At 41.9% G+C, this 11,812-nt stretch overlaps 2 protein-coding genes across 2 annotated transcripts in view; one reads left to right on the top strand and one right to left on the bottom strand.

Annotated features, from left to right (window-relative positions):
* mmp23bb (matrix metallopeptidase 23bb) overlaps nucleotides 1–4,218 on the top strand; it is a 6,876-nt gene extending 2,658 nt beyond the window's left edge. The window contains exons 2-8 of the mRNA XM_008426755.2: nucleotides 603–715; nucleotides 857–996; nucleotides 1,725–1,892; nucleotides 3,162–3,326; nucleotides 3,454–3,564; nucleotides 3,669–3,795; nucleotides 3,893–4,218. Coding sequence (XP_008424977.1) covers nucleotides 603–715; nucleotides 857–996; nucleotides 1,725–1,892; nucleotides 3,162–3,326; nucleotides 3,454–3,564; nucleotides 3,669–3,795; nucleotides 3,893–4,085 — 1,017 coding nt within the window. The 3' untranslated portion in view covers nucleotides 4,086–4,218. The remainder of the gene's footprint in view (nucleotides 1–602; nucleotides 716–856; nucleotides 997–1,724; nucleotides 1,893–3,161; nucleotides 3,327–3,453; nucleotides 3,565–3,668; nucleotides 3,796–3,892) is intronic.
* Nucleotides 4,219–8,778: 4,560 nt separating this feature from the next.
* serp1 (stress-associated endoplasmic reticulum protein 1) lies at nucleotides 8,779–11,058 on the bottom strand. The gene is made up of 3 exons (XM_008426754.1): nucleotides 10,860–11,058; nucleotides 10,402–10,474; nucleotides 8,779–9,241 (listed from the first exon to the last, which is right to left on the bottom strand). Exons 1-3 carry the CDS (start codon nucleotides 10,941–10,943, stop codon nucleotides 9,201–9,203), a joined length of 198 nt encoding a protein of 65 aa, XP_008424976.1. The 5' UTR covers nucleotides 10,944–11,058; the 3' UTR covers nucleotides 8,779–9,200.
* Nucleotides 11,059–11,812: the final 754 nt, after the last annotated feature.

Below are 11,812 nucleotides of genomic sequence, written 5' to 3'. Positions count from 1 at the left end.
ACCAGAACCGAGTTCTGACCCAAACCAAACACCAGAACCGAGTTCTGACCAGAACCGAGTTCTGACCCAAACCTATGATGGGATTTTATTTGGTCGCCCATTAATGAAGGTTTGTTAAATTATGAGAATGAAATTGTAATAATGTGATGAATCTAATATCAGAATAAAGTCGCAATAATATGAAAATAAAGAAGTTATTTTATACAAACTTCTTCACGAAAAATAATAAAATTTTAAATGAGTGATTTTGAAGGTTTGTGAAGTTTTACCAATCAGAGAATATTTTATTTTTTGCACCAAATCATCATCATCATCAGGATTGAAATGTTTTAACAAAGGATTATTTTATTTCCAATAAAGAACCAGATGGATCAGATCAGATCTAGATAAATCTGTCAAAGCTTTTATATCGTTAAAACAACATTTACACCTTTTTCTGCTGATGTTATGACTTTGTCTGGCTGTGACTCTGAAACTTTCCTAGTTGGTTTTATTTGTTTATTCTGCTTCAGGGCGCATCAGTAGCTCCCCCTGGTGGTCGCCAGAGGAACTTCAGCTCCGTTCCTCATGCAGCTGATTGAATGTTGACGTTTTATTGACAGATATCTGGCAGCAGCATGATGATGGAGACGATCTCAGACCGAGGAACCAGAACCAGACGCTACGCCATCAACCCGCTGGGACACAAGTGGGCTCATCACAACATCACATACAGGTGGGTCCGCCCAGAAACACCTGAACAGGTGAGCAGGAAGCTGACCGTGAGCCTGTTAAAAGAGGCGGAGCTTCAAGCAGCCTGCCAGGCGGTGCTCAGGGCAAAACAAGCCCGCTGACCTGCCGCCTCTTCATCGTCCAGGATCATAAAGTTCCCCAACACCCTGAACAAGGAGGACACCCGGAAGGCCATCAGCATCGCCTTCACCAAATGGAGCGACGTGTCGCCGCTGACCTTCACCGAGGTCACCAACGGCAGCGCCACCGCTGACATCACCATCGGTACGTCACAGGGGAAGGATCACAACAAACTACCACGGTTATTATAGTTAACTAAAACTACCGAGATAACAAAAGCTGAGAAAATATTTTCATTAACTGAAATGAAGAAAAACGGGAATTAATGGGGGGAAACTATAATTAACTGGAACTGTCGTACACTTATAAAACTAACTAAAACATACTGAAATTATAGACATAATATCTTTAGTTTTAGTCTTTGTTAATCTATTATAGTCTTTAAACTGATGCGAAATGTAGTTTTCCCCTCACAGGCAGCAGCTTACGTCAGCTGTCGGCTCTCTGCGCCTTTATCCGCAAAATGGCGACAGCAAAAGTTGGGATAAAACACCAGTCAGTTGATTGTTCAGCAATAATAAAATACAATTTTAGAAAATTGTGTTTTCTGTTGAATCATTCCCCAAACGATAATCACAATCCTTTTAACTCTTTAAATTCTGATCTAAAAATGAGCCAAAGTAACTAAAACTACTACAATAACTAATAATTTAACTAAAACTAAGCAACATCTAACTACTAGAAACTATCAAATACTCTCTAAAAACTAATTTAAACTAACTGAAAAAAAACAAACACAACTATTACTGCACCAAACCTTTAAGGCTTTCTTCCTCCAAGCTGAATCCAGTTTCCACTGAGACACTAAAGGTTGAATAATAATACAAACGTTTGTGGATTTAATTCCTCTGATCTTGTCTTTGGTGCGTTAGGTTTCTACACCTTCAACCACACTGACTGCTGGTGGTCTCCTCTCCATCCGTGCTTCGACGGCCTGAATGGGGAGCTGGCTCACGCCTTCCTGCCGCCTCGAGGAGAGATCCACTTCGACAACCATGAGTTCTGGATCCTCGGGAAGTCCAGGTTCAGCTGGAAACAAGGTAACACCTCAGCACTACCAACACTAAAAGGATCAAGTTAAAAACCAAAACATGGACTCCAGCACACATCCCTGAGGAACTCCACAAGTAACTGACCAGTAGATCAGAATAGGAGATAAAAATCAATCTGAAAAGTAAAATTCAACAAGTCTAATGGATGCTTCTTGCTTTCAATAAGTTTATTTTAAGAACTATCTTAATAAACAGTCTGGGTAAAATTGAAAAGATGACATCACATCATGGCCCCCAGTTTAAATGAACAGGATTGTTCACCTCCTTCTGATTCTGCAGTTAAAATCTGCTAACTATCTAATTGGAGAGATGCAGGAAACTACAGCAAGTTTTACCTCATAGGCTGCATTACCCCTCCTGTCCACCAGGTGTCGCTCGTAGATCAGACAGTGAATGCAGCTAGGGAAACCCAAACATCCAAACTCCATGCAGAAGAACCCAGGCGGGGATCTAAACGTGCAAATCAGACAAAGGGATGCTAATGCTACTTTTACCATCTTTACCTCAATATCAATCAAACAAAAAAGAGTTTGTATGGCAAGAGTAATATGCTAATGTTGCTATGCTAACGCTTCAAGACTAAAATAACCTGTAGAAGTAAATCATAGTAAGAAAAAGTAGTAGTTCTTAATAACACAGTTAGCATCTTGGTGGTAAGGTTAAATATAGCATAGGACCCAAGCGTAACAGTTGGTACTGGAGCAATGACAGCCGGCTAACGCTAACATTTAAGATTTGAACCCAGGATCTTCATGCTGCAAGGCAGCAGTTCTGCTGTCTGTGTCACTGCTCTGTTTCAGCTCTCTGACCCATCCATCCATCCATCCATCCATCCATCCATCCATCCATCCATCCATCCATCCATCCATCCATCCATCCATCCATCCATCCATCCATCCATCCATCCATCCATCCATCCATCCATCCATCCATCCATCCATCCATCCATCCATCCATCCATCCATTTTCTAACACCCTTCTCCCTAGCGGGGTTGGGTGCCCATCTCCAGCGAATGTTTCAGGCGAGAGGCGGGGTCACCCTGGACAGGTCACCAGTCTGTTGCCGTCAGCTCTCTGATGAGCTCTGAAATCTGACTTCAAACTGGTTTACTGCTGTGGAAATGCACACAGACTCGGATATGTTCATACACCTCCACTAAAATTTTGTGATTGATGAGCACAGACGGCTCCCCTTTAGAGCCCCAGCCGGCAGACTGATCCAGAACCAGTGTTGGACCTCTGACTCTGGATCTGCAGGCGTCTGGCTGAACGACCTGGTCCAGGTGGCGGCCCATGAGATCGGTCACGCTTTGGGGCTGTGGCACTCCAGAGACCCGGATGCCCTGATGCATCCCAACGCCACGTACACCGGGCAGAGAAACATCGCTCAGGACGACGTGTGGGGGATCCAGAGGCTCTATGGTACCGACCCAGAACAGACCCTTGTCTTGTGTTTACTCTGACGTCTAAGTTGTTTCTGCCTCCTGTGTGCTGCAGTCAGGTCTCTGTTGAAGAGTCATTCCTAAGGATGTTGTTTTTGTGTCTGTAGGATGCCAGGATAAGAAGAGGGTCTGCGATCCATGGGCTCGACTCGGATTCTGTGAACGGAGGAAGACTTTCATGAGGAAGAACTGTCCGCAGCGCTGTGACCTTTGCTACGGTGACCTTGAGGATCTCTGTAGTACTCTTTAGTAGAATGACTCTCTGTGATCTTTGAAAAGACAGAATCAGAACTTTCCTGTCTGGGTCTCATTCCTACCGCAGAACCCTTGGATGTGGTCGCCACGCCAACATCACCCCCTGCCAACGTGAAGATCAAGATGGTTCCTCGAGGGAAGGTGGTGGGTTTCCGCTGTGGCACCAAAAGCCTCCGTTCTCCCCCTAAAGTCAGGTGAGCGCAGACAGAGACTTACTGATGAGCTGATTGGGTCGGACCCAGCAGAACTGCACTCAAACCATTTCCTCCATCCTCTACCTGTTTTCTGCAGCTGGTACAAAGACGGCGAGCAGATCCTGACCTCCATTCCTGGGTACATTGTGATGAAGGACAGAGACCTTCGCATCGTTGCAAATGAGTTCAACGAGGGCGTCTACACCTGCCGGATCCACCGGCGTGGAGACATCGTGTCCGCCAACTCCTGGGCCATCCGGCTGAAACCAGAGCAGCCGTCCAACAGCTGAGAACGTCTGCAGGCATCAACACAGGGACAGTAAGGAGACACAGAGGCATATGGGGTGTAGCGACCCTGAGAAAAGTCTATCAGTTTCTAGAGCAGGGGTGTCAAACTCCAGTCCTCGAGGACCGGTGTCCTGCAACTTTTAGAAGTGCCTCTGCTGCACCACACCTGAATAGAATAATTAGGTCATTAGCAAGGCTCTGGAGAACTGAGGAGGTAATTAAGCCATTTGATTCAKGTGTTTTGTACCTGTGGCACATCTAAAAACTGCAGGACAGCGGCCCTTCAGGACTGGAGTTTGACACCCCTGTTCTAGGGACACCACGTTCCCAAAGGACCCGTCTTATGGGCAGACATTTACATGGAGCAGAACGTTACCTCATCTTCTCAGAACTGGTAATGAAGTCATGGACATCAATGAGTTGCACAATGCTTTGCCAGAGTCAGGTTCAAGTCAGGAGAGCTTCAACCATCCATCAGTGTTTGCTCTCCTTGGGGGTCACCATCTCACTTGGGCTCCTTCAGACAGAGTAAAGACCTTGTTCTGCTCTCTACAGCCTACATAGACCTGTTTGAACACCGCAGACCCAAGAGATGCTCTTTGACCTCTCTCCACATCACTTGCACCTTCCAACGGTGATTCTACATACGAGATCCGGACATCATTGTACCTGGGCATCAAACATGGCTCAACAGTCTCAGACTGGATCACATTGCCAGAACATAAGAGGTTTCTATTATGTCAGCTTTATCTGTGGAGTTTTTCTGTGTCTCAACCATCAGTTTCAGCCTTGGTACAGACAGGAAATAGAATCATTGTCTTCACACCTGATCTGGTATTCTCTACTCGGTATCAATGACTCGACTCTAACAGAACTGGCACAATGTCGAACCTTCAAACCCAAAGCTTATCCAGTTCAGGCTGGGTCTCTATCGGCACCATCAGAAGAACCCTTCAGAGAACCTGGATGATCTCACCAATGTCCTACAAACACCACCCACAGTTAGCCCGGATATTCATTTCTGATTTCAACTGGCGGTCCATCTGATTGGCTGAATTTATTTCTGTCATACAGAGTATTTCTTCGGGGGTCTTTGAAGTCGCAGTATGTAACTTTTATAAAGAATATTTGTAGATATTTGTTGCAACTGTCACCATGTTGTGACAGTTTGCTATGAATCAGATAGTGTGTGGAAAAATTGATTGACAGCGCTAAACCCCGCCTCCTTTGCACGCATATTAGCACTGAGGAGGCGCTAAGACCCGCTCTGATTGGTTGTTTCTGGTTATCAGTGGGAGAAAGCAGAGGAGCTCCATACTGTCTGGTGACAGTTTAAACAAATATGTAAAAGTCTATTTTTTTTTTTTAAATAAAAGTTATACACTGCAGCTTTAAACTCCCACAGCCAACAGCTACCAGATAACAACATTCTAGTTCCTAAGATTGTAATGATATAAACTTTTTGATATGTAGAGCAGCTGCAATAAACATTGTTGGCTTCCAGTTGCAGGAACCTATTTTTTCCTATCCACCTCAGAATTTTTTACTGTCTCACGAGTTCCAGCTTCTCTTCTCATTGGATAAGTTTAGGTCTCAGATTTCTCAAGTGGAAATAAAAGATGTCAATCAAAGGAGACTGTATTCTGAATATTAGTCAGGAAAAGTTAAGAAATATTTGAGAGCTAACAGATGTCATTGGATATCCAGCTCATTTTTCTACTTTTATTTATAGCAGAAGGCACTTTGTAGCTATAAGAGAGAAAAATAATACCCAGGGAGGAATACATTTCTGCCAATAACATTTTGAGATTAATTTAATGTATTTAAAAGAAAAAAAAACGTGGATGTCATTTGAGTTTTTAGGTGGAAATGAACTAATCTATTGGCGATGCGTTTTTCTTTAGTTTAGATTAAGGCTATAGTTATTTTTTTATTATCTGAAGCTAAAAAGCTTCAGCTTTTCAGCTTCAGCCAGGTAGTGCTACCGTTGCTAACTGTGCTAGCTAAATATAATTGAATTAGATTTTTATGTACTTAAAATAAAACCATTTTATTTTTGTGGTTAGAAACAAGTTGAACCATGTAAAACCTTGTAAATTGTACATTTTAGGACTTTAATGGGGGTAATTCATGTAAGAATTGTAAAGCTGAATGTACACATATCTGACTTTAAATGTTGTAACTAGCAACATTTACTAGACAAAATTAAAAGTTAGCTATGACTGCATTAGCCACTAGTTACTTTTGTTTACCAATGCTAAGTTTGACGTTAGCGACAAGACGCTGACATTAAGAACTGTTTACTACTTTTTGTTATATGTTTACTTATTCTGGTTAATTTTGTGTTGAAGTGGCATTAGCATGTTAGCTTCGCTGCACAAACGTTTTTTGTTGGTTTTCTGAGCCAAGTTTACGATGAGGGTAAAGATGCTAAGAGTAGCATTAGCATTCGTAGCCAGAGCTATAAAATAAATATGTTCCTATTTAAATGGTTGTAACAGTTAAATGACAACGCTCAGAGAAAATACTGAGGGGGTTCCTTTATGCCTGTTTAACAAGTTATAATCTGAAAACGTCGATTAAAGGCCCGATCATCACCATGACAACCACGCTGCCTGCTTCAGCTGCAGGACGTCTCCGTCTGAGCCGCCTGTTGTTTCCAGCTTCCTGAATGTCGACTCGCCGATCGTCGGGAACAAAAGCCGGAGAACAAAGAGCGTCTGGTGGGAAGACGGTGGGACCGGCAGGGGATGTGGGTCAGAGCCGGACTGGGTTAAACACGGGACACACAGCGAGTTACATGCGACAAAAACAAAAGAATGGGGTTAAACAACCGACATGGTACAGAGATTAACATGGGATGGACACACGGAACATGGGATAAAACTGGGATTAAGCACCAAAACATACAAGACTGGGATGATTACAGGGCTAAGAGGACAGAATGGGGCCAAACATGAGATAAAGACAGGATAAATCCAGGGTTAAAAACAAAACAAAGGAGATCATTGAAGGTTTTTTAAGAGAAACAGGTTTAGGTCAAACTATTTCCATCATGGGAGAAGAAGAAGATGATGCATGTCTTGGTGTTCATCTGAACAGACTGGACTGGAGACGCAACAGTAGCTGCGTTTCCATGAACCACATAGTCCAAATTTGACATTTTGAAAATAAATTCACTTAATGGAAATACGGCAATTTCGAAAGTTGTAATAAAAAGTGTTGGAACTATGATGAAGTGAGTTAATTTTGCATCAGACCAGTCACATGATCAACAACCGGATGTTCCCACTGGCGGAACGGAGAAGACGAAAACGACCGGAAGTAGTAGGAGGATAATGTGCAGCATGTTTTTTATTTACTTATGAATAAACTTATTCAGGTGTGATTTTAATTGTGTTTATTTAATGGAAACATAATTGAGAAATTGTGTTTTTTCGACATTAGCAGAATATTTTTGCTATTCAGCGACAGATTTTAGCAGTTGGAGGATTTTCTTTAGTCTTTGGCTAAAGATCACAAGCCATTTCCCCCACTAGTGCTAGGCTAGGACTTTTGCTTTGGTTGGATTTACCCAGAATGCACTGTGCTGTAGTCCACTTCCTGCTTTTGGAGCGGTCTCTGATCCGAGTTCACTTCATCCGAACCCATATCGAGGTTTGTACGTAGACCAGAGTTCACTTTTTTGGTTGCCATTTAGATGCTGCAGATTTTCTATAGTCTGTTTGTGAGAGAATCTTTTCTGCTGTCATCTATTGAGGCAGCAGCATCAGAACCAGTTAAAAAGTCTCAACAACCTGATAAAGGTTCTGGTTTAAAGAGGAGTTTTACATAAAATCAAGAATATTACAGACAACACTTGGCATCCTCTTCAACCACAGTGTCTTCGGTCAGCAGCTTCTTTAAAGTCGCTAACAGAATGCTACGATTCATCCTACCGTTAGCATCTACCCATTAGCATTTACCCATTAGCATCTGCTACCCATTAGCATCTACAACTCTTTCAAGAAGCTAATATGAGTTACAGCATCAAGTTTCCCTTTGACGGTGTTTTTGAATTGAATTAAACACAAGAAAAGTTTTACTAACAAGGAAAATTCATATTAGTAACAAGAAGTTAAACAGGAAGATGGGAGACAAGGTTTTGAGTTACTCTATTACGGCTTATTAGGGCCACTGTAGACAGAAAAAAGTAAATAAATCAGCTCAAAGTTCCAGAAATGTTCTAGAAAACAATTTTATGACATTTTTCCCCCCCAAAGTTTAAAGTTTTTGACTTTTGGATCTCATAAATTTTCTAGTTATTTTCTAGAGAATACCCGAGCGTAATCTCAACATTTCAGTTTTTGTTTTTCACATGAAAGTTTGACTTCCCAAGCTCAAAAATTTCCCTTTTTTTTAAAACAAATTCTGAATATTTTAGATTTCTTGGTGAAAATGTACTTTTTTTTTTTTTTAAATGTACAATGACCCTAAAACTCCGTCGTACGTCCCACTGCTGCGCGGTCCTTCAGTTGAGTCATTGGGCAAAAGGCGCCACCTGCTGGATGAATTCAGCACCTGCAGCAGGATTTAAAACTCCATCTTCATCAGTTGTTTCTTTTTTATATGAAAACTGATGGTTAAACTATCAAACTGAAACTAAGACCAACTGCTTGGCTCCAGAACCGGGACCAGGAAACACAGAGGCGGCGCTGATGTTCAGAGTGAAACTTTATTGGTGGATCAGGAATGTTCAGGTGCAGCTGCACACGGTGCAGCCTCACCTGTCGGCACCTTTACACCTTCTGATTCAAAAGGTCACTTCCTGTCAGGTCCGCGAGGAGGAGACAGATTGGATCTGGAGTTTAACCCCGCCCATCCTCCCTCCGCCGTCAGGCTGATGAGGCGCATCCGGAGGGGGCGGAGCTGCGTCCAGGTAAACAGAGGAAGGCACGAGGTGGAGCGCAGCGGCACGACGGGCCGGTCTCTGGGGGCGGGGCTAATGCGGCAGGGGGCGGGGCTAGACGGGGAGCGGGGCGGGGCTTCTGTGAGAGGTCAAAGTTCAGGAATGTTTGAGGAATGTTTGACGTCATGCTTTCTCAGTTCAGGCCCCGCCCCCTGCTGGTGACGTCACCCTACATGCCCATCCTGATGCTCTGGATGATCTGAAAGATGGCTGCAGGGAAACAGAACAACTTTTACTACATGGTTTAAACTTGTTTTATTTGCTCAAATATATGTAAATTATATCTACATGATTTGATTTTTTTTTCAATTATCCAACTTGATTTTGTTTATTATTTTTGTATGTTTTATTTTGTATGCTTTCATCAGCTCAGAGTGTGTTGTCTGGTTTTATTCCTGTGAAAACCGTCAGACTGGACAAACAGCAGCCAGCTGGACTCTGATCAGAGTGAGACCTCTGATCAATAACCGCTCTGCGTCCGACTGCGCATGCTCAGATAAACACACCTGGCAGACAGGTGTTTCTTATCTGTCCTTTCTCTCTAAAGGTTGGAGCGACATCAGAGCGCTGCAACTTTTACTGTGAAAGGTCAAAGGGCACGTTTGACCCCCGCTGGTAAAATCTCATCAACTGAAATTAATCTGAATGAATAAATACAAACATGAATCATTGTTTCTACAGAAAACAGGAAAAAACACATTTTTACATTTAAATTTATGGAGATATTTCATTTCATATTGTATTAGTTTATTTTGTTGCTTTTTCTATCTTAAATAAAATAAAAGTATGAGCTGTGACTGATGAACAACAACAATGTTTTTAAGGAAACAGATACTTAATCTGTAAAAATATGTAAGAAATAATCAAATGAAGTAAAAAATAAAAATACAATTTATCTTTGAAACAGCTGTAGAAAAACTTCTGTGAAAATATGTAAAGTAAAAACATATAATATGTAAAATGTAATAAAATATTAACTAAACTTGCATAAAGTTTTGAGAATTTCTCTTCCTGCTCAACAATAAAATAAATATGAATTATTTATAAAGTAATAAGGTTTACTAATTTATTTATAAAGTTTCTCAGCAATAAAAACCTGATTTATTAAGTTAACGTAGTTAAAAGCAGATTAAAAGGGAGGATGTGACAGAAAAGCTAAACAGAAAAATAAAACTTTAATGATACATTTATACTTTCTGTTACATCTAACAAAGGCCCTGCGCCGCACTTGGACACCCTACTTTAGAGTTTTATTAAGTTTATTGATCCATATTGCTGCAGGTTTTCACCCTCTGATTGGCTCACAGCAGTTATGTTCAATTGAAGGAGATCAATACTGATTGATAACCTGATCCGTGAGGAAGACTCACCTGATCCACAGACCACGAAGATGAAGAGCGCCAGCAGCCACGGTCCAACTCCCTTCTCCTCCACCAGGTTCCTCTGAAACACACAGCACTTTGATTATTGATCAGCTCTGATAGGTGATGATCAGAAGAGTCTTCATCAGCTGATCAGATGTGATCAATCGGTCTTTCTCCGTGGATTTTCTCCTGGAACTTTCCTCCCTGTTTTCTTGATGATCGATCACTGACAGCATGTTTGCAATCGGAACCGAACCGAGCCACAGAACCAGTGAAAACTCGGTCAGATCTTAGCAGAAGCAGAAGTCCAGCCGCCTTCTGGGAACCAATCAGCTGATCGATCTCAGGAAACTCCGTTTCTGCTAATGGTGTCATCAGATCTCACCTTAAGCTCGAACTGGTTCGGTTCGGTCAGAATCTAACCAGCGGTTTCGGACTGGTTCCGGTCGGGTTCGGTCACTCACCGTGGACTTGGCCACGTTCCCCCGCTGCGTGATGTTCTTGCTGTGCTTCTCGTTCGCCATGCGGATCCTCTGCTTGGCCACCATCTTTTCTTCTTCTTCTTCTTCTTTGTTTGTTTGCCTGTTTGTTTGTTTATTAAAGCCGTTAACGCTCCTCGCGCTCTCCGCTCCGCTGGGTCTCGGACTGGGAGGAACTCAGCTTTGTCTACGTACTCAAAAACTCGAAGCCCCGCCCTCTTTAAGCAAACCACGCCCCCGAGTGTCACACTGTAGCCCGTGAAGCGTGTCAACACCAAATTCGGAATTCCGCTGCGTCCCTTCAGAATAAAATGACCCCTTTTGCCTCATTTGAAAGTTTAAAACTCAAATTATCTCAGGGTAGAGTGCATTGAAAATGTTCTCCAGAAAGAGTAGCTCAACTTCAACATATTTTTAATCAAGTAAGCGTAAAAAGTAGCTATTACACAAATTAATCAAGTGCCATTCAATTAAGAGAAATACTTTTCTAAACATTTTTGAAAAATAAAAATGTATCAAACTAATATTTCAAGTAGGCAATGCATATATGTTGTATATTAGAACAGAGTAAAGTACTTCAATTAATCATGTTTGCCTTTTGGACATATTCACAATCTCCAAATGGCTCAGGAGGTAGAAAATAACAGAACAACAAAAACTATATGCAAAAAGTCTCACCTTAACATAAACCATAGGCGTCTGTGTGTGTCACCCACATTTCTGGTTTTATATATACTGCTCAAAAAAATAAAGGGAACACTTAAACAACACAATATAACAATATAACTCCAAGAAAATCAAACTTCTGTGAAATCAAACTGTCCACTTAGGAAGCAACTCTTATTGACCCGACGAAGGTCCCTGTTGTCAATCAGTGTTGCTTCCTAAGTGGACAGTTTGATTTCACAGAAGTTTGATTTACTTGGAGTTATATTGTG

Source organism: Poecilia reticulata, linkage group LG13 (assembly GCF_000633615.1).
Source record: "Poecilia reticulata strain Guanapo linkage group LG13, Guppy_female_1.0+MT, whole genome shotgun sequence".
Classification (NCBI taxonomy): Eukaryota; Metazoa; Chordata; class Actinopteri; order Cyprinodontiformes; family Poeciliidae; genus Poecilia; species Poecilia reticulata.
The sequence above is the reverse complement of the archived record's forward strand: the minus strand, read 5'-3'. Positions and strand labels throughout refer to the sequence as shown.